Source organism: Rhea americana, unplaced genomic scaffold (genome assembly GCF_003343005.1).
Source record: "Rhea americana isolate MKP2758 unplaced genomic scaffold, rheAme1 scaffold_69, whole genome shotgun sequence".
Classification (NCBI taxonomy): domain Eukaryota; kingdom Metazoa; phylum Chordata; class Aves; order Rheiformes; family Rheidae; genus Rhea; species Rhea americana.
The window spans coordinates 4,105,572-4,127,344 of NW_028186856.1; the positions used below are offsets into that span (position 1 = coordinate 4,105,572).

Genomic DNA, 21,773 nt, shown 5'->3' on the forward strand with positions numbered 1-21,773 from the left:
GGATAGCAAACAGGCAGCAACAGCAACCTGCAGACGCGCACACATTTCTCCTGGCTTCCTCCCTGTCTGTGGTGCTACTTATATGAATGACAGTGAAGGTAAGTGAAAGCAAAGGAGGAATAAAAGGTTGAGAAGGTTCCAAAGCAAATCTCAAGAGAGATACTTACTGGTGGACGTCAGGCTGTTGATGGCGGAACCTAATGGAGGAAATCTGTGAAAAGGGCAGGCACCTAGTCCTGCTGGTTTGCTCCTTTTTGCAGACACCGTCAAGACTGATGTGCTGGGGTAGCTGTTTTTGAGCACAGGGCAGGGATGCAAGTGACCGCTGTTTATATACTGAGGTGTTCCCACTCTCACTTCCATTTCCTTTGGAGTGTTACATCACAAGATTGCATCAGCCTATGAGAGCTGTTTGACTGTTTTTCCGAATCAAGTGACATTTAAAACAAAACATGCCTGACCTCAGAAACAAAAGTGGAGGTAGATCTTCAGTATTCTCCATTCTGCATGTAATAGCAGGGTGGTTGTCAAGAGCAAGGCCAAGATCTGACTTTGAAAATATGCCATGTCTTGCTGTTTAGGAGTCCCATTTACTTGTCAGAACAAAACATTCAAGGATGTCATTCAAGGGTGAGCCTTTGGAGTAAAACATGATAGGGGTGGACATGGATGGGTTTGCCGATAGCTGGCTTAAAATCTTCAAATATGTGGCAAAGCTTCACCATTGCCACCTGCCCACTGGTCCTGGACAAACATCGTGAAGTTTGCGAGTTTGCAGCACAGTAAAACTGACTTTCCTGTCATCCTACTGTGGTTTTCCCTGGAGGCTGATCCTATTGCTCTTAACTACACAGACTTCGACCACAACGGCCACTCTCTGCTCAAGGGGGCTGCATGGGATGGCACATCTCCTTGGTAGGTTGGACCAGGGCAGCGTGGCAAGCCCCTCGCTGGCTCTCAGCCCAATGTGTATAAGTACCAGCTCATACTCTGCCCTTTTTTTGCTGCACCAATAGCTTTGTTGGAGAAAATCGTGTTGGCACCTGCCGAGAGCATCCCTGGCAGTACTGCTGGCATGGCTGTAATGGGGGGATACAGCTGGCYGGAACAAATCTGCTGCAGCTGGGGAAGCCCTTTTGGCTCAGGGGGGATCCCAAACTAAGGCTCTTCCCCCACAGGTGACATCATTTTCAGGAAAACAGCGTGCAAAGTGACAGGAATGGCTCTATTCGCCCAGATAAGAGAAGGCTGGGGGGAAGGAGGGGGAGCTAGTTGCTCTCAAGTACCTAAAGGCGGGAATAGAGAAGACGGGGCCAGGCTCTTCTCCGAGGCGTGCAAGGAAAGGAGAGAGGCAACCGCGGGCGGCCGGGCAGGCGAGGGCTTTTGTCCTTGCGGGAGCGGGTGAGCACTGGGACAGGCACCCGGGGAGGCAGTGCTGTGCCCGGGGCTCCCTCCCGACCTCMGTGCCGGTCTCCAGAGGCAGCGCAGCCCCGCCAACGCCGCCGCTGTCCCGAGCCCCGCGGGGCGCCGGGCGCCGCCCGCCCCGTCCCCAACGGCCGCTCCGCTCCGCCCCGCACAAGATGGCGGCCCCCAGGTAAAGCCCCCGGGCCGCGCTCAGGGCCGCGGCAGCCGGGCCTTCCGCTGAGCGTCTCCCCTCGCTCCCCAGGGCGGCGACCGTGTACTGCATGAACGAGGCGGAGCTGGTGGACGTGGCCCTGGGGGCGCTGGCCGAGGTGAGCCCGGCGCGGGGGTGCCCCGGCGCCTCTCCTCGCCGCCGGTTGTTTGTGGCGCTCGCAGGAACCAGGGTGCTCACAGCAGGCTCCGGCTGTTTTCCCTCGGACAGAAGCTGCGGCGCGAGGAAACGGAGAAGGCCCGCTCTGGAAGCGAGGAGGAGCAGGAGCTCCCGCCGCCGCCGAGCGATCCCGCCAGCAGCGCGGAGGAAGGCAGCGACCGCGGCGYGGGGCTGCCGTCCCCTCCGGACGCCGGCGCTGGGGCCAGTGCAGAGAGGACGAGTGGGGAGGACCCAGAGGACGATRTTCTGAAATATGTTAGGGAGATCTTTTTCAGCTAATGCCTTTCTTTCTCACGTCCGCAGGCGGCTGGGGCAGTAYGGGTGAGGCCTTGGGGTGGCCGTGCGCGGGTTGGCCTCTCACCGCAGGACTGGGAGGAGGCCTGCGCTGGCYGGGGGAAGGGGGTGCTTCTTCCTCGCAGCGTGTGCTGGGACCAGCAGGGTTTGGCTCCAGGGAAGGGCACGCTCGTTTGTGTCTGAAGTCTCAGAGCACAGCTAGATTGAAGAGGATTAAAGAGGCTTTGCCTGTGAATGTCCCTTTGCTGGGCAGATGTTGGGACAGGGAGGGAGCGGGGAGTCACTGGCCTTGGCTTCCAGAGCTGGATGGTTGTGGTTCAGCCTAAGTGCTGGGACCGTGGGGCTGTCACCTGCGGGCATCCCTCACCCTTCCCTGTGCTGCTGCTGGATGGCCCTGGAGCTCACTTGGCTTCATTTTCTCTCCCTGACAACTGCTATGTGGTCTGGCAGACTGTGCTTGTCAATCCTAGTGCTGAATTTGCCCCCAGCCCAGGGCAGGCCTCCCTCAGCTGGGGGAGATACGTGGATGGGAGCAGCAGGGGGACGGGGACCATCCTAAGGGGGCTGCCCCYGCTGCAGGGTGTATGGGGGCCTGGGAAGGGGTCGAGGGCTCCAGACAAGTACAACCAGGAAGGCAGTAATGAACAGAATGCAAAAGGCCGAAGCAAGGTGCGAGAGTCTTTACTGAAATGATGAATCAGTCAAACCTATGTTACCAGCCACGTTACCACCAAGGCCCATGCAGAAGGAGAGATGAGAAGATAGGCTTTTGTGCACTGAGAGGGGACAGATGGAAAGCCAGCGCTGACTCGTGCGAGGTTACAAACAGCTTGGCAGCCAGATGCTTCCACCCAGGACTGGTCTCTGCTGGAGCCTCTGAGGCAGCTGGAGTACTGGGCTCAGTTGCATGGAGTCAGTGAGAGCCTGGAGATCTTCATCAGAATCCTCTGATCACTTATAGAAGCCCTCCTTGTTATGGCTATGTTCACAAAACATTAAAATGCTCTTCCAGTTGCTGTGCTGCTTCTGGGGTTGGACATGAGCCACTTCACCCAAACAAACTACAAGCAGAGTCACCCTGTAAGTCCGTGTTATTCCAGCAGATGAAGTGCAGATGCTTCTGCTGAAGAAACTGTTTCCACTGCACGCCTGGGTCTTGCATGGCTGTGATGGCAATGTGAAGACAAAGTTCCTCACTCAAGTTTATTTCTAAGATACACCTGGTTATTCAGGAGGTGGAGAAGCAGCTGAGTCTCTTTGGGCAACTCCAAGAAAGCAAGCCTGTTTTGTTTCTCTGTCTGCCTATACTCAGGCTAGATACAGCCAGATAGACATACCTGCCTTGTGCTGGGTCTGATCTGAAATGGGGCCAGAAGTGCTGTCACTCTGGTGCTGTGCCCCAGGCTGCAGTGTGTGTTATGTGCTGCTATTCCCAGGAAGCTCCTTCACTGTGCTGTGGATGTTAGTGCCTGCTGCCCATTTGCTGCAGCCGAGTGCTGCCAGCATCTGGCTGGCAATCACAGCTGTGTGTCAGAGCACGGCTGGGCGTGAACACCTGGACTTGGGAACAAATTCCTGCTAGTTACAGAAATTGCAGTGCTATTATTATTCTAAATCAGGCAATTCATAGCTCTTGCATCTTCTCTGCCTTCAAATTTCCATGGACATGGCATCCTCAGGGAAAGGGCTTCCGCATGTATACCTGTGCTTGGCCCAGCTGAGGTACATAGTGGCAGTGAAAATCTGGAGGAGTAGCAGAGCCTGAGTCCCAAGCAGTGCCAGGAAGSCCCCAGTGAATTCGAAGGGGTGAAGCCAATGCGAGGTCTGGAAGAGAAATATACCCAGGCCTCCAGACAGTATCATCACCTTGATGACGAGTATGATGAGAATTGCCCTCCAGCCCCCCGTGTCTTCCATGCACTTCACATGTACAACGAAAAGGGGATAGAAGATGCCAAAGACCAGGCAAGAGTACACACAAACCCTGGCTAGCACTATTCCTGTTAGGCTGATGCCCATCACCTGCAGATGCCTGTACTTCAGGCACTGCAGCTCCATGGTTGTCTCGTTCCACAGGCAGAAGTTGTAAAAGCCAATGCGCTTGCCAGGGAGGTTGACCAGGTTCCCAGCTTCCCATAGTAAAGCATAAAGCATCAAGGCCAAGACCCCTGCAGCCTTCAGGAGGATCAGTGTGCACAGCAGGTGCCCAGTGCACCTCTGTTTCAGCAGGCGCATTCCTGTGCCAACGTGCTCTCTTGATACCACGGTAAAGCCTGCTGCGGAGACACGAGCTGCAAGACAGGAAGGCAGGAGACCCYTTGGTTATTGCCTGTATGGCACACGTTCCCAGGTGTGCTCTGTGCCTGTGTCACTGACTGCTTGCGACTCCCCTTGCGCATGGAATGGGAGCACCTCAGTCCTGCCCCAAAGCCAGGGTGGCCCACCTAAACCCAGAGCCATGTCAGTAGCTCCTGACTGGTAGTTTAGACAAGCAAGCAAGAGGTCTCCGTGTGTTACCCTTCCTGCGCTTAGCTGACTGCTTGCTGCCTCCTGGAGTGAGAGGCCCTCACTCCTGAGGGCAGGGAGCCAGAGCTCATATCCTCCCATTGTGCGCGGGGGCCTGGTGGGAAGGATCAGACCAGAACATCCCAAAGCCTTCCAGTGCATCTGTTAAAACCTTACAGCCCAGCCTGGCAGGGTGGTTGAGTGCCCACAATGGCAGAGAGTGGTGGGCTAGTGCTGAGGGAGCCAGTTGGACAGCCCCAGCAAGCAGGCTGCCGCRCTCAGAGCCCCAGTCTCCGTGCCTGCAATATCCCACATGCTGCCAGGGGCGCCAGCGTGGAGGGGGTTGTTTTCCTTTGGGTGCAGCATGCCCAGGCAAGTTGGAATCTGCRCATAATCTCTGAGTATGATGTCCGTGTCCTACTGGGCTGCACGCAGGGGCACTTTTGGTCACAGCAAAGGTGGCTTAATCATGCCCACAGACCAGTGCTGGGAGGGAAGGAGATGAGCCCAGTGCTGTTCTCCACCCCAAACACAACATACACACGCCACGATCTCATATAGGATGAGTCAGGCATAGCAGCAAAGGGCCTCTGTGCGGTGATGGYGAGGGCAAAAAAATGCTGCTGTCTGGTAAAGATGGGGTTAAGAGCTATGCTGGGAAGATRCTTTTCTTTCAGTTCTGGTTCAGCAAGAACCAGATCTATGTGATCTTTGTGATCACCCTTGTTATCTTTGGACAAGTGAGCAAAATACAGCATGCATAGGTCAGAAGTGCAGAACCGCCCGCTGTGTTGGGCGCTCAGTACTACCGGTGCCCCAGGTTTTCTATGCCCACATCCCCCTGAGGCCTTTATATCCCCATATGCTTCTGGACATGKCAGGGTTAGTCACCCCCGTCTGGAGCCCACCTATGGTCCCTGGCAAGGGCGTCAGCTGTGACACCACAAAGGCGTCCGTGGATCCACCTGCTGGCTCCTCACCTCTGTGGGCTCAGCCCCAGCAAGACTGGTGCTGTGGAGTCGGATGCGCCTTGAGTCACCCTCCTGCTCACTCCTCTCTTGGCAAAACTGGCTACCTGCTTCTTCCCTAGACACTTGTGGCTTGTCTTCAGCAGTGCTCCTGCAGCTGCAAGCTGAAAAACAGGCATGTGGGATCAGGACAGGAAATCCCTGGCTGCAGCGCCCCACGAAGTTGACAGCTGTCTACCCTGATCTGCAGGGAGACAAGGAGCTTGGAGACCTTGTCCTGAGGTTCTGCTCCCTTCCTCCTCTGCCAAGCAATATCTCATGTRTATCCTTTACTAGCGTTTCCCTAGAAGTATGCAAGAGTAGCTCCACTAGCTCCACTCTACTGGCCATTACCCATAGTGTATCATGGGTACCTAGGTCCCTGGCACTCTAAGCCACCTTTCCTGCATGATACTGCTTGCATTCCTGCCCCACAACTGCTTGTGGGTTTAGTTACAACCTACCTGGCTTTTCAGAGTGCCAGAAGAGACTTTGCTCACATCTGCACCTAGCACCTGGCTGCGGTACTGGTGACTGCCGCCCCTTCATCATCCCCCTCTCCAGTCTCCCTGGATGTTGGGGATGGCTGTCTAGGTTTAATGTGCATCAACCTACAACTTCTCTGTCCCAAATGTCCTTGTTCCCACGGTATATAGCCAGGAGGAGCTGGAGAGGGTCACAGGATCAAGCAACCAATCTGTCCCCCTCCAGTAGCAATACCTCAGTTCTTAGTGCTTCCCTTGGAGACCTTCTTCACAACAGGCTTCTGGAGAGGTCTGAAGGCCACATGGAGGATATCCATTGCATTAAACCTGCCATAAAGACACAAACAGGCCAGGAAAATGTCAATATCTGTGCCTGGACCTTATTGCAGAATAGGCCCTCCCATATATGTGAGTAGTTTGACTGGAGTATGTCAGACCTCTTGCCCTCAGCATCTCCCCTTGGTTCATCTGTCTTTACATTCAGTCTCCTCCAGCCAGTCCTTGCTGCCTTTCCTCTCCCTGGCCCTGCAAGGGATTGTGCCTCGCTTACCCGTCGCTTTTGGCGTCCTGCCTCACAAGCCCTCACAAGGTGTCCAGGAAGCACTTTGAGAGAGCTCTTGATTAGCCAACCAGGTCTATCATGATTTCTGTCAGACCCAAAACTATGACCTGTAGTGCCCAGCCAGCTCTCAGCCTGTGCTGAACAACTAGCCATTACTGTCATGCATCCCCAGCCTGATTTCCAAAGAAGAAATGCTTGTAGAAACACAGGCTTTTGTTCGATCACCTCCGGTTGCTTTTTTTTTTTTTACACCGTCTGCCCAGACACAAAAGCAATTAGAAGTTGTTCCTTTTGCACATGTTTGCCAGAAAGAGAAACAAAGATTTAAATTCCTGGAAGGTTCACGGAAGTGTGTCGCAGGGGTAGAGGAGAGATGCCCTTAAGACACTCTGTGCTGACAGAATGGCTCTTATGTGAGCTCTGCATTTATGAGGCTCCAAAGAAATCCTAAGGTTTCTTTGCCTCCCTCCTGTTCTTTGAGACCTCAAACCTGTAAGAATGTAACTTTTTTCCCAGTAGTGCCATGCCTTCACTCTTTACACTGGGTGCACTGGAGACAGATTTTCCACTTGGCCTCCTGCTCCCTGCCCAGCCCAACATGTGATCCTTGGGCACAGGTATGACCTGTGACAGGGACGGAAAGCTGCTGGTGCCGGTGCCCGGTGCTAGCTGGGGCAGGGAGCACGCAGCTGGCCTGGAGGGAAGAACTGGCACCCTGCCAGCAACGCAGCCTCAGACACAGCATTTGTAAGCCATGCGGCGTGATTCGGAGCTCAGTTCAGAGCAGCCTGGATGGGAAGTGGGGGATAAACAGGAAAGAGCCATCAGCCAGCGTCCAGCTGGGCCATTTCCCAGAAGGTGCAGCTCCTCTTCCTCGAAAGCGGTGCCTGTGCCTTTGGGCAGGAGAGTTTGCAGCTCTGCCGCAAAGGTGCAAAGAGTAGCCCCAGCATGGTGCAGCCAGCTCCAGCCTGGCTCCCCTCCCTCATTTTAGGGCAGGCATGGTGGGAAATGCTGAATATCCCCATGGGAGCCTATGTCTCAGGCTCCAGGGCAGAGAGAGGCTCCAGGCACGCATCCCGCTTGGGGCACCTGGGCTGAACCCAGGGGCGAGGGCAGCGGCGGGCCGGGATGCCAGCATGCCGCTCCAGCCGCAGGGAGGCGAGGACCTGGGCCGAGGCCCCAAGGGTCACTCAGCAGGAATAAACAGCTGCGCGGAAGCACGTGACGCAGCCSCAGCCGACAGGCTGAGCACCAAGCGGCAAAGGGAAGGGCAGTTTCTTGCCTGCTGAAAAGCTCCCAGAAGACTTGGCTTTCCTGTGTTCCCCCCCCTCCTCTGTTTCTGGGAAGGTTAATGCCATGCAAGAGCAGCGAGAAGGGAGGCACCTCTGGGCTTGTCAGCCCACTCACCTCCTGCCAGGATCCCTTGGCTAAATCTCTCCTTCTCTGGCAGGATCCGCGCTCTCCCCGGCCGCGTGGAAATTGCAGGTGATAAAGGGCCACCGATAAGCAGACGTTTGGTGGCAAATGGAAAGCTGCCAGTGGCAGGCGGACGGGGCYGTGTGGGACTGCCCCACAGCTGGGGAAGGACCTGCTGCCTCCCAGCCCTCTGCCACCAGCGGGGCCACCTCTTCCCACAGCAGCTCCCAGGTGCAGTGAGATTGAAAAGGTGGGGGGACCCGGCAGGCGAGTACTCACAGGGCGGCCATCAGGCTGCAGGCTGCGTCCAGAGCTGAAATACACTGGGGAGGCACAGGCCTGGCAAGCTGATCCCGTCTGCCAGCGGCAAGCAGCAACCGCAGCCCTTGTTGTTGTCACGGGTCTCTGGCCCCAGTTTCTGTTTCAGTTTTGAGGGCCCTGGGCTCCTGGAGCTGTGCTCCTCCCTGCTACTGCGTCATTGGAATATGAACAAGAAAACAACCCGAGCAAGACACCACAGCCCGGGCTGGGTGCAGATTTACACTTTCTTTTCAYGGCTAACCCAGGAAAGTTTTGCTCCTGGAGTGGTTTGGGTATCAGTGGGGGGCTAAGATGTGCTTGTTTGGTCCTGACACGTCTGTAGAGGAGACTGTGCGGTCCGACCCAGTTACAGAAGCACTATCRGAATTCACTGGCAACTTTGTCTGCCCCCCCCCACCTTTGAATATTGTTCCGTGTCCCTCTGCTTTGTGGATCGTGCTTCACCTCACTTCTCTCCCTGCATGCACAGTGCAGGAGAAACCATGACCAATGATGTGCTGCAGCGGGAAAACTGCTCCCCCGAAGCCCTGCCTGAAGGGGACGAGGCAGGGCTTCGTCATTTATCAGCATACTGACACCCGTTTAAACTTGCATGCGTGCATGTTGGCATGCACAGCTCCTGCTCCTTGGTCACGGGACCCCTTCTCTACTAAGTGGTAAGTGCCAAGAAAAATCCCCCTGCTCAGGCATCTAGTGCAAAAGTGAGTGTGACCAGCAGGGCTTTTCAGAGGCTAYGTTTCCCTCAAAAAGCTATCGTATGACTCAGCCCAGTGCTTCTCAGTGAGGTTGGTGTGTAGATGGGCGGTGTGTGTTCCTCATTGCCCCAGGGCTAAGAAAAGAGACATCCAGCGCCCCTGGAGCAGGCAGGCAAAGGTCATGCTTACATCTCTGGCCTCCTTTTTTGAGTTCTCAGTGAATCACTGCAAAATGAGCAGAAATGAATACTAAAAGTTCAACAAAATGGGATATTTTAGCCTTGTGACTCTCTCTAGTTACTGAAGAGTGTGTATGCAGTGATGGATGGATGCAGAGTGTTGAATGATTTAATGGCTGCACTTTCCACAGCTTTTTTACTTGAAGAGGTGGAAAAGTGAAATGTCCTAAAATGGAAAGGAAGATGAAGTAAAATGCAGACTCACATGAGAGCATGCAAAGGTAGGGTTGCGGCTGGGCTGTCCTAAGGAGGCAGGTAAGCCAAAGTTTTGAGCCAGAGGTCTGGAGAGTGCTGGTCTGGGAAAACACAGGTACCCTGGGCACATGCCTCCTTCGTGACAGAAGGAGAAGCAGTGATTCCAGCTGAGCTCAAACAGCAAATGTGCTCTACCTCTGCCATCACTCCATTAATGTTTCCACAATCCGAACKAAAAAAGTAATGAGAAGCCATGGAGCCGAAGGGCGTGGAAGAGGGGCTGTTTGCCCATGTGGAGTAGGAAATGAGGAAGAAAATCTCGACAGTGGGGGTCTCCTGGCAGAGCATGGTTGCAGAGGGCCAACCTTCCCATATGTCCAGCCCTCCAGGCTTTGGTGGGGGGGGCGAGGCAGCTGTGACTTGGTGGCTGTTCAATCCCCCCCCCATACCTCTAAGACAACCCCAGCYGTGACAAAAAGGCAGTGTCTTACCCAGAGGGAGGAGACAGGCAGCTCAGCTGAGCCCCACACGGGGTGGTATGGGCAGGGGGAGTGCACTGCCATCACATACATACCCTGGAAAGGGGCTGCRAGAAAACTGGCAGGTTTTCGCATTGCTGCAGCCCAGGAAACAACTCTCTCACAGCACTTGGGTGAAACAACAGCTTTCTTCCCTTTCTTCCACCATGTTTCTGTCCCTTTTCCCTTCCACGCTTCACTCAGATTTTGGGTTGCAGCCCAGCTCCTTGACTGACATGCTCTCTGCCTGCCCAGATTTGCAGACACATGTTCAGCCCCAGTCACTACACTCCCCTCTGCCTGGACGGCATACAGGACAGGAAGCATGGACTAAAGCATGTCCATGTTTCACCAGCTCCTAACACTGCTGCTAGCTCTTTCGCAAGGGAATGATCTTTCCCAGGAATGGAATGAAAAAGGAGGACCTTCCCTAGTTGACATATGCTGGCTCATAAGATGGAAAAGGCAAAACTCTCCTTTCTTTAGTCTTCCTGGCCAGACCCAGAACTTTTGTGCTGTCGTGTTAGCAACTTTGGTGGTCAGTCTGCTAGGTGAGGTCTGTGTGTGGGACATCGAACAACGAAGCTACTCATAGAGTCACACCCAATAATTCCACTTCTGGAAAGGCTTAGAAACATCCAGGTGATACACACATTGTGAGCCTGTAATACATAAAAACAGCCCCACTGCCATGCAATGCTACAGCACTCAGATCCAACAACACAAGGTAAGTGAAAGAAAATACAGGAGGAAGCCCTGAAAGAAGGCTGTGGATGAACCCATGAGCTAGAAGGCAGTAGGAAGGCGCTTCCCTATCTGGCCTGCATGCACGGAATGACTTGACCATTGAGAAAGACAAGGATCTGGGTTGAATGGTCCAGACCACAGATGGCTCAGGCATAGGCTATGGTGGAAGAACTATGGGGACTGGAGGCCTTCAAGGAAAAGTGCTGGGACATAAGGACTGCAGCAGCTAAAGCACAGCAGGCCACAGCTGGTGAGCTGAATGCGATGAATGACTAGGACCTAGAAGGAAGCCCTAAGGCTGGCTGTGGCCATCATATTGGGGCTGCTGATTGGGAAACTGAGGAACAAGTGGAGACCACTGAGGTGAAATCACTGTTCTAGCAGGAGAACATGCATTGGCAGGAGGCATGTTTATGCCTCAAGAAGGGCAGTCACACAGTTTGGCCTCATGCCATTCACATAATCATTTAGAAAGGCCAGATTCATATAATTTGGGCTTGGTGATCTAGACTAACTCCTTAGCTGAGTCTGCTCTAGGAAATGGCACAAAAACATCCATCACAAACATCCTCACCTTGCATCAAGATCCTGTTTGCTGGGTCAGTCAGGACAACTGCCACACTGGGCCTGGACCCTCAGCTAGCCAGGCCATGCCTGTTCTATCATGCCACAGCATCCCCCACTTCCCTGTGAGATTAAAGGGAAATTTTCCTTTTGCGATTCCATTACCTGATCAAGTAAGAAGGGATGGTTTGTATGGATGTAAAATAAGCAGCATGTGCTGTATATGAAAATACTGGAAAAAAGTGAAACTCCAGTATGCTCATTACACTGAAACTCTAATAGGTTGCCTTGATTAGCCTTGAATGCTTTGTATTTTCTGGGGTCACCCACACACTGCAACTTGAAAGCAATCCTTCTGTAGCCTTTTCTGTCAGAGTAAGTTGTTGCCTACTAGTGCAAATAAAGTTTTGGGGAGCAGTGAGGGCCAGCTGCTCCCCAAGGGAAGGAGCATTGAGAACTGAGGTTGAACTCAGCACAGTCCACATCTGAACATAGTGGGCAGAGCCACGTCCATCCTAAAAAGGCCAGTGATGAACCAGGTCTGGGTTCATTCAGGGAGGCCAGTCAGGAGGAAAAGGAGACAGGGCCAAAGACAGGACTGGAGACAAGCTACAACACCTGTCCAAGGGGTCCATCCAGTAGACAAGCATTCTGCAGTGTAGGTCCAGGGTCCATCCTGGAGGCATGGCTGGAGACGGGTCCACCTGTGGTGTAGCTCAGGCAGGGACTAGGCACCCAACACTGAGCTCAAATGGGGCTCTTGGGCCCTGAGCAGGGAGGGGAACAGATGCCCCTTGTGCAGCTGGTCAGGACCAGTAAGGCCATCAGGTCCCTGACATAAGAATGAGACTGCGTCACCTCAGAAGCAGAAGGGGACAAATGAGGCCTTTGCACAACTGGTTCAAGAAACGTGCAGGTCTGATCTTTTTCCAGTTTTGGAGTATGAATCAGTAAATCACAGCTGTTAAGAGTTATACTGTCGGTTATAATTGACACCTAACTGGTCCTCACCCTTCCTCTCCTGATAACCAACTTYAAGTATTTCTAAATCTCCATGTTTAGGTGTGCTGCTGGCAAATTTCCAGCAGGGCCATAAATGGTTTATTTGCAAAATTCATCAGTCTTTTCACAAGGCATCTCAAAGTGGTAATGTTATCTTTAGCAGAAGGCAATAGAACCCATAATGCACTGCAGTTGTGTGACAGAATAGGCACAATACAGAGATTAACAGCACTGGACAGAGAACTTCTGGTTTTAGCAATGGTAGTCCAAGCTGAAGGCTCTGTGCAGACTAACTCAGAGAAAGAATATTCACCTKACATATGCAAAATGGGCAACATAAAAAGCAATACTACCAACAGTTCTAATCATATTAGCAATCACAAGTAAAGCATGGTATTAGCTGGGACTTTCAAAAGTGTTTTGCTTATTTTAGCCTGCTGTTTTAAAATTAAACTACTACATCTGCTTCTCAGAAGATGGTCATGACYCTCTTCCTCATTCTTGAGGGAATCTCCACAGAACTGTGTTCCCTTTAGTTACGCAAAAAACTATACAGCAGTTATAGCTATACTGTACCGGRACTGAGGGACTCTTGTTGGACTTCTTAGGCTGGTGAGAAGGACYGGACTTCACATTTTTCTAAATTGTTCAGAGATCACTTTTATTCAGAAGAAATCGTTAAGATGACTATTTTTTTCTCTTCTGTAATCTGTTGATAATTAAAAATAAATAAATCTAAATGAAACCAAACTAACTCTACACTTTTCTTACTATAGCACTCCCTGGCAATCTAACAGTATTTTTAGAATAAACTTCAAGGCAGTGCAAAGCTAGATGGCTTTGTGCTGTCTGCATGGAGGCTGCATTTAGGACTCCACAAGACAGAACCCTAATCCCTCAAGCTATCAGAYGTGAGGCTTCCAGAACTCACTCCCTGGGATTTGTGCCCAATCTGGCTGTAGACTTCAGCTTARAAAGTACCATTCGTTACAGTACTTGCATCCATTTCTAACCCTGACAGAAAACTGGTTCAGTTGTCTTCTGGGARGCCTTGTAAGGACAGGCTGTGCCTACAGTTCTTGTCTTGTTTACTGCCTTTGTCTTGCTGTAGCACAATATGAGTTTGTCTGTTTTCTCTTGTATAGCACACAACAGAGGGTCTGGATGTGATGTTTCTTTCTTGTGATACTAGGGTACTAAAATAGTCCTGTCTGATAATTTAGACATGGCTAGGTTCCCCTCCATATCTGAAAGAGGATCTAGGTCCCTTTAARGGCCTCTAGATATGACATAATTTTAAAATCTCACATCTCCAAACTGCTACACTTTGCAGTTCTACTCATCCAACTGTCCTAGCATTTTAAGCGCTCAGTCAATTCTTTCCTCTGGTAGAGAAGGTTTTATTATTACAGACAAAATCTAGTATGGCCTCCTTCAAATACTAAAAACATGATGGCCCTGATTCTGCAGCAGTAGACTCTAGCTTTGSAGTTAGAATGGAATATGCTGTAGAGACATAGAGAGGGAAGAAAAAAGCAGCCTACTGAATTGCTTACCGAACCATTGTGTTAAGAAATTTGAGGAGACAAAATTCAATACCCGCCTTAAGAAGGATGTTTTTCATCTCTCAGGTGTCTGCACAGTGTAATATATCTTAAGAAGCCACAAACTAGGCAAGTTAATGACTGTAATAAATAAACATAAGAATGGCCATCTGACTTAGACCAAAGCTATCTTTCACAGCACCCTATCTCCACAGTGACTATATGTGGATGCCCAGGTTAGACTAGGGACAGAACAAACATAAGCAGTACTTTTTCCAAACACTCTCCTAGATTCGCACTCTTTCAAGCTGAGGAGATTTCCCAAGCCACATATGACCCATCTATTTAAAAATTTCCTTCCAATGTCTATCTTCAAAGTATGYTTCCCTTCAAATCCACATTAATCTTTTGCATCTGCAAAGTCCATTAGCAAAAAATTCCATAGACTGACTGTGTACAGATTTTGTAAAAATTTTTCAGTGTAAAATGCATTTGGTTCTTGGGAGAAAGGGCTTATAACTCTCCAGTTATTGTGGCTTCTGACTTTCCAGTTTCTCTACTCTGACCAAGTAATTTCAGTTGCTCAGTGAATAATCCCTCTCCCCAAGAACATTAGGGAAACTTCCAAATAGAGCTGAAGAAGCAAAACAGAAACAGGGACTTAGCTCTTCTTCCAGCTCTTTCTTTGGACTTTGCCTCACAAAAAAAGTATGTATTGTTTAAGACAAATGATACTTTATCCTGAGGAGCCACTTCCAGCTAAACTGGCTTAGAATTTGGAGTACTTCAAATACCGACAAAAACTTTATGTGCTCATAACCCAACAGTGTGAGAACTGTTTTTAGAAAAAAAGAGCAAAAAGCTTTGGTTTCTGCAGATAACTGCACCCTCACTGGTAGAAACATAATCCATAATCAAAGTCTTAAGAATTGTTTAGGTAAATCAGATACATGACACTTTCAGGTGTCTTCATTGKCTGAAGAGCTGAAGTTCCAAAATACATCCTCATATTTTGCAGCAGATCGTCTGCCTTTTGCTTCAGGCAATAAGGGCGGAAAGAACTGTAATGTATTTTGAGCCTGACAGGCTTTACTCTGCCTAAAATTTACATCTTGTTTTGCTGTCTTGTTTTTGCTAGGCCTTGTGGCTTTTGAGGGGAGCCTCTCCTTCATTTTTCTTTCTTCCTTGCTTGAACTGCTCTTTGGATTAGGATCATGACCTGAGTCAAAAAGAAGGAAAAAACAAATCTGTATCAACTGCTAAGGAGCTACTTCTTGCTAAAAAAAAAAATACAAGGCTGTGGTTTCATTTACAAAAACTGGTATTCTGGCAGGAACATGCTTTTTTATTTTATTTATTTATTTTACTACAGGAGAGCCACAGTATAATTCATAATCTAGTAAAACCTTCTGCCATACAGGACCTGGTTCTATTGCTCCAGCATTATGATCATCTATTGACCCTCATTATAGGATTATTTCTAATGGTTCACAGAATCATAACATACAATGCTTTATGGTATGCTGACACATATGACAAGGTATAAACCGATGGTTAGAGTTTCTCCCACTAGGAGCTGGAGAAGAACAGGACAGGGTCAGAGGCATCATTCTTTGCCATTAGGCTGAGATTTTTCAACTTTTCAGTCGGCTGCTCTGCAGGAAGAGTTTAAAAAGTTTTTGGACCTCAAGTGTCTCAGCTGGAAGGCTCAGTGAAATCAGCTCTGATATTCTCTAGAATGTGTCAGGTACTTCTGAGCACATAGGAGTTTTCCAGCATTATTACTGGTTACCACTAACATCTGACTTAGGGCTTTCAGAACCTTGAGACAGCTAGACTAGGAAACCCAAACAGACTTGAATCCTGTTTTTTGTGAAAATAGAACAATAACTGAGAAACCTTCTGAATGTTGAAATGTCTTCTCTGTAGAGTTGGAGACACTTYTGCTTTCATATTTCTTCATCTTCTGGGAGATCAGATTAAAGCTGGACGAATGGAAATTTTCTCTTGTAGCTAGTACTACAGCATGGGACATGCTTTTTTTTGACTCTTGTGACACAGATGGCTTTTCATGATTACCTTCAGCACCATGGGTAAGTCTCTTAGAGCTAAAACACACAGAGGTCAGGCCAAAAAAATATTTTATCTCYACATAAATTCATGACAAAATATACATAAAGATGACAGCCTAGAAAAAAACCCTATCATTACAGTTAAAATTACTGCTACTTTAGTTTGACGCGTTTCCTGAGGATCATATGGGGGGGGGGAAGCGATTCACTATACTTCAAAATATACAGAATCACAATGCCATCATAGTACCTTAAGAACACTAGTACCAGTTTCATATAGCCACTATACTACTATCCCCTTCTGAATCAGAGGAGAYGCACTTATCATAGAAGCCACAGAGGTTTAGCTTACCATCCTAAAATTAAACAAAACCACCAAACACATTGTTCTGCTCTTTCTCAGGGGAAAATGTAAGCTTTTTGAATTAATTAATTCAAATTAATTAATTCAAATTCGAATTAATTTTGTGTGAACAAATTAAGAAATGTTCACAAAATTAATTGTAAACAAAAAATAGTTATTTCATATGGTGCTTTTGGCAAAATCCACTGCAGTCTGAGTAGCTAGCCAGTTCCACTTGGAACTGGCTCTGACTGCCCAGTAACAGCCAACGGTATGCTGGGCAAGATCAGAGTGTTTTATCCTATCAGTAGGTGGGCATTTATGAAAGTAATCGACACTGATCATCAGTGTTATTGCCACAGGGTCTTGCATACCTGTAAGAGACCACAGCCTTCAGTGTTCACTGCCAAAGAACAAAAACCTGGAAGTGAAGGGGATGCACTAGCAATAAGCTACACACTAATACCATGATCGTATTATGATTTTAAATGTATTAGATATCAAACCATACTAAAACTAGCAGATGTCCTGTTTTGAACTGCCTGTGCCACCAAGTCCAGCACAGCCTTTTCCCCCTGATCTATACCTTCCCTCCTAAGGCAGCAGCGATCTCCGCTTCCTCCAGCACTGTGCCAGATCAATGCCTGTGCTCCTGGGTGGCCAGCAAGGGTGGGGAAAGAAGAGCTATTTGCTGAAGGAGAGGGTCTGGCACTCCAGATGGAATAGAAAAAGAAAGGTTCTCTGCTTTGCTAGCGTCACCTTGCACTGCAGTTTCCACAAGAAGATGAAGAGGCCAAGGAGAGCTGTTTTAGTTTGCAAGGGAATAAGGAACAGTATCACAGGAGCACAAAGATGAGGGTAGATTCTGAGAAATCAGGCTGGGATCATTCTCTCACCCTGGCTTTGTGTGAAAGGCTAGATGCATCTCAAATATAATACTCTCCTACCTGAAGCACTCTCCTACTTGCTTCACAGAGGCTGTAATYGGTAATTTTACTGTTAAAAAAAATTGAAAGTGTATGTTAGGTCACTAAAAAACAACCTCAGCAATACAATGAAACACTGAAATTTTATCTTGGCTAGTTTATGCTCAGTGGTTGGCTGAGGTGGATGAGTTACAGTAAACAGACATCTCTGGACATCAAGCCACGTACTCAGATACTTACAACATAAACTTAAGGCAGATAGTTCTAGAGGTTTAGACTTTCCTCATATTGAGCATATTCAAACTCACATTCCCACCTCCCCTTCTTCTTCTATTGCCTAACGATGGGTATTTTGGGATAGCGTCATTCTGCTCAGCTCCCACTGAAACTGTTCTACTATGGGCAAAACCATAGTCAACAAGTGAAGGTGCTAAAAGCAAAGTGATTCTCTTGCTCTGGTAAGGATGCAGCTCTGTTGAGGAGTATGTTCTCAGTCCTGGTTTCTGCTTCAAGGAGTACAACTGTGTTTGACATTCAAATGACACTAGGCAAAACTCAATCTTCAGAGCAGGGACTACTCTATGGCAGATGGAGTTAGAGTAGAAAGTCATACGTACTTTCGTGTTTTCTCCTTTCTCTGTTTCTCTTTTTTTGGACTGCACGATTCCCTGGTCAATCTCAATAAGTAGAAACGCTTTACCAGACCACCAGAGAAGAACAGAGTTACACAACTGAAGAGTCTGGTTCTTAGGGTCTTTCAGAGGGAAGTGGGAAAATATAGGTTTGAATCCCCCAGGCTGAAGAAGAAATAACACTTAGCTGTCCCTCTCACCGATAAAGACTCAAAGCACTAGTCTTCTAGTGAGGATGACAGCTATCCTACCACTACAAAAAGCGATCCACATGGTTGCACTGTGTGTGGTGTTCACTGTGGTAGTGTCATAGCAGATGTCTTTAGAGCATGTGTTCTAGGGTGGGAGTAGGAAAAGAAGAGGTGGTGCTAGCTTACTGATCTTGATGGGACATATATGTTCATGAGCTGCTCAGCTACTGGTGAGCACTCCAAGATAGTGGGCTATGATAAGAATGTGGTGCCCCTGGGCAGCAGTTTAAGATTGCAAACATCTAGTGAATCTGCAAGTAGCCTGACAGCCTACAGTGTTCATGCTGCTGTATTGAGGCAGCAGCAGAACAGGGAGTCTGGTACAGGTGAGATAAAAGTGTGCAAATCAGAGCAACCTTTAGGCTACAGTCATTTCCTTTCAGGTATGTACATAGCACCTATATTCACTACTACCCATTCTGCTAATGCAACTAACAGCATTTAGACTCCCATAATCTATGGGATTTGGARACTATCAGCTGTATGATCATCTCTGCTTGCAAGACGTTAAGCAGTTTTCCAGACCTGATTAACTCCAATTTCTCCTAGTCCTTACCTCTGTGCTGGATCTTTTCTTCCTTCTCCCTTGACCTGCTCTCCATCTTCAGAGGATGACATCCAGAGACTGGTCTAACTCCTCCTCTTTCACTTGCATAGCACACTTCTTGAAGAGCAGTAGGAGGAAGGAAAAGATTCTGGGATATAAAGTGTTCTATAGGCTGGGGGATAGTACTCCAGTTAAGGTCTAAAAACACATGACAAAGTCACAAGAGCTGTTAATCAGACAGGATTTGTTTTTATTCCTCCAAGCAGTGTCATTTCCAAGAAAAATAGAAGAATGTGATCTGTTATATTTTTTACCCTTGGGCATACTACACAATAACTAGGAACAGCTGCAGCTGGGGAAGAAAGGGCTTGAAAGTCTCCCAAAACTGCAAAAACCTTTACAAATTCATGTTGTTAGTGAGTACTCAAGCTCCTTATTAATCTCCTCTTTTGCAGGCAAGTCCTGAGTAGTCATAGCACTTAAATGTGCTTARCCATATAGACATAGAATGAGACTGTCCCACATATTTTAATTACAGCTGTAATTCTTTGTGCCCAAAGTGAGAGGGTGAAGAACGGGGAGCCGTTTTTTACTTCATCATTCCCTCMACACTGCAGATGATCTGTGTGTCTTGTTTCTCAATACTTGGATTCCCAATGCATCGACTGTGTGACAGGCAAGACTCCTGGCACTAAGCAGCAGATGAAGGCCATCTCTTCTTAAGTGGCAAAAGCCACTGCTGCAGCCTTGGTCCCTGGTATCTCTCTAACATCATGACCTGGCAGACGCAGCCTACCAGCAGACTCTGGACTAGATTAGCTGTGGCTGGCGTTACCACTGCACTGTAAATAGCGTATCTGAAAGGTAGTGTGAGGAAGGAAACTATTGTGTGAGTTTCATGATCTATAGGTGAGATGAAGCAGGTCTGACAGTCTATAGGAAGCATGACCCTTGGACATAAATATAATTACAATATTTTGAAAGGGTACCTCATATAGTTAACGGAGAATTTCATTAATAACATTTAATCCACAAACTGAAATGAAGCTCAAAATGAAGAAGGGGAGGGGCAGGCAAAACACACAAAAGCCTTCTAATTATCTTTACATAGGTTTAAAAAAGCATGTTAAGAACACAAGATCCCCTCTATCAATAAGTCCAATCTGACATCTAAGAACAGTTTTGCTTGTGACAAAAGACAGAGGCAAAACCAAAATGAAAACATGTTTCAATGACTGCATTTGGATGTTCAGCTGAACATAAATGTTTTACCCTGCTCTCAGGAAATAAAAGTTTTCTTTTCAAATTGGATTTAGTCTGGAGCATTACCACAATGAATGTTTACTCTTCTAGTTTCTCTAGGCCAATGAGCACATTATTACAACTGCACGCATCCTACTGCCAATAGCAGCAAATATTTATCTTTGCACCTCTCTGGAAGTTGCCTTGGGTTCAGTTTTTCTCCAGTGAGACTGTTCCCAATCAGTGAAGTGCAACAATGTGAGGAAGACAGTTTAAATTAAGGAAAAATAAGCACTTCCAAATACTGACACTGAGTGAAATCCCAGCCAAAGAATTCTGTAATTATCTTTTTAGAATACAGYTTTTACTGGGGTACAAGATTATAGAGAAAAATTGGCTTGTTGGGATTTTAAGACTTAAAAAAAAACATACAATGTTTACCTCTGCCTACAGGGTCAAGTTCCTGAAATATCTTAYGTAATGTTTCAATGCCTTGAGCCTGTGAAAAAGAACAGAAACACAAAAAGATTATTAATATTACGTTCTAGGAGACAGAATGAGCAGAAGCTATTATTCAGCAGCCACTGGTGCTGTGTAGTTTGTTCAAGGCCTGTAAATTATGTTAGGATAGGGGTAATTTGGCAAGGTATAACTAACTCAAGTAGGAAAAGGCTAACATGTAAAGATGAGGCTGATTATTTCTTTATTTAAAGTAGGAAACAAGCTAGACATTCAATATTTGGCTGATTCCCAAAAGCTCAGAAAACTCAGTAACTTCAGATGACTTTGTAAGCTTTTGGGTGCTCAGCATTTTAAAAATGTTAAAGCTAAATTCCTTTTCATAAAAGGAGGAAGATAATATTAGGGTCTATTGTTTTCACTTTGGATTTTCAAGTGCTTGCCAACTACAGTCAGGGTCACATTCACCTAAATAGTTATGTAAAATGCTGAACAATAACAATGGAGAAATGGTGTGTTAGAAAAAGATCTTGTATCAATTATACCAACTATTCTAATAACGACACTTTAATAAAACTAATGCTTGTAGCTAGGTCAGCTAATAAATGCTGAGCACCAAATTACATCCTCTGAAATGTAAGACGGGACATAACTCAGCTTTACAAATATTGCCAGTGCAAATATTTCAGAGCTGGAGCTTGGCAAAGAACCCCAAATTAATTAGAAGTTTGACTGCCTGTTTCCCTAAAACACCCCATGACTTTCTCCTTTCTCTGCTCTTTGCAACGCTCTTTTGGACTGAAAAACACAACAGAAAATGTTTTAATATATTTGGCAAAAATGTTCTTCAATGAAATTAGAAGAAAAACAGGTCCAGCTGAGGGAGTGAGGCGTTGGTAGTTTCAGAGACTGAAGAGGAGATGGCCAAGGCACACTCTTTGACAGAAAGATCTAAATCTAGATCTTTAGATAAGATCTAAAAATATCAAATAATTCATTAACAGAGATAGAATTTCACTGTTTGTTCCTGCCCCAGACTTGTGGATGTTTACACTTCCTTTTTAAAAGAAATCTGTGGCATAAATTAGATTCAATTGTTAACAAAAAGCAACGACCTTTCCGGTCAGTGACTTCGGTGACAGAATTGTTTGCCCAAATTTACTTGGGTTGAATTAACCAATTCACTTTCTGGTCAGATGTTTCTACTGGGATGAAAAAATGCTCACGTTTTTGCTTTCATGACTTCTATCCTTAGCAATCCTGTGAAAATATTCTCCTGATGTTTCGGTTTTGTTCTGCACAGAAAGAAAGGTATGTAACAATTCTGATTCATGAGGGAATAACATAGTTACGAAAAAAAGAGTTGTAAATAAACATGATAATCACAGTGCCAGAAGGAGCGCATGCAAGCAAAC

At 47.6% G+C, this 21,773-nt stretch overlaps 3 protein-coding genes across 5 annotated transcripts in view; 1 reads left to right on the top strand and 2 right to left on the bottom strand.

Moving 5' to 3' along the window:
• Positions 1 to 1,588: 1,588 nt before the first annotated feature.
• Positions 1,589 to 2,309, top strand: CYREN (cell cycle regulator of NHEJ). The gene is made up of 2 exons (XM_085321360.1): positions 1,589 to 1,733; positions 1,844 to 2,309. The coding sequence occupies exons 1-2, from the start codon at positions 1,686 to 1,688 to the stop codon at positions 2,069 to 2,071; spliced, it is 276 nt and encodes a 91-aa protein (XP_085177486.1). The 5' UTR covers positions 1,589 to 1,685; the 3' UTR covers positions 2,072 to 2,309.
• A 442-nt stretch (positions 2,310 to 2,751) lies between these two features.
• LOC146586460 (transmembrane protein 140-like) lies at positions 2,752 to 8,503 on the bottom strand. 3 transcript variants are annotated; one of them, XM_085321357.1, is made up of 4 exons: positions 8,341 to 8,502; positions 6,319 to 6,410; positions 5,572 to 5,723; positions 2,752 to 4,377 (listed from the first exon to the last, which is right to left on the bottom strand). In XM_085321357.1, exon 4 carries the CDS (start codon positions 4,319 to 4,321, stop codon positions 3,737 to 3,739), a length of 585 nt encoding a protein of 194 aa, XP_085177483.1. In that variant the 5' UTR covers positions 4,322 to 4,377; positions 5,572 to 5,723; positions 6,319 to 6,410; positions 8,341 to 8,502; the 3' UTR covers positions 2,752 to 3,736. The 3 variants fall into 3 exon arrangements, with proteins under 3 accessions (XP_085177483.1, XP_085177484.1, XP_085177485.1); XM_085321358.1 differs by having other exon boundaries at positions 8,053 to 8,502; XM_085321359.1 differs by lacking the exon at positions 5,572 to 5,723 and having other exon boundaries at positions 8,341 to 8,503.
• Positions 8,504 to 13,038: 4,535 nt separating this feature from the next.
• The window catches only part of AGBL3 (AGBL carboxypeptidase 3), a 29,513-nt gene continuing 20,778 nt past the window's right edge, over positions 13,039 to 21,773 (bottom strand). The window contains exons 12-17 of the mRNA XM_085321354.1: positions 21,585 to 21,653; positions 20,341 to 20,398; positions 18,667 to 18,855; positions 17,249 to 17,297; positions 15,786 to 15,994; positions 13,039 to 15,105 (exon numbers count right to left, since the gene is read on the bottom strand). Coding sequence (XP_085177480.1) covers positions 14,846 to 15,105; positions 15,786 to 15,994; positions 17,249 to 17,297; positions 18,667 to 18,855; positions 20,341 to 20,398; positions 21,585 to 21,653 — 834 coding nt within the window. The 3' untranslated portion in view covers positions 13,039 to 14,845. The remainder of the gene's footprint in view (positions 15,106 to 15,785; positions 15,995 to 17,248; positions 17,298 to 18,666; positions 18,856 to 20,340; positions 20,399 to 21,584; positions 21,654 to 21,773) is intronic.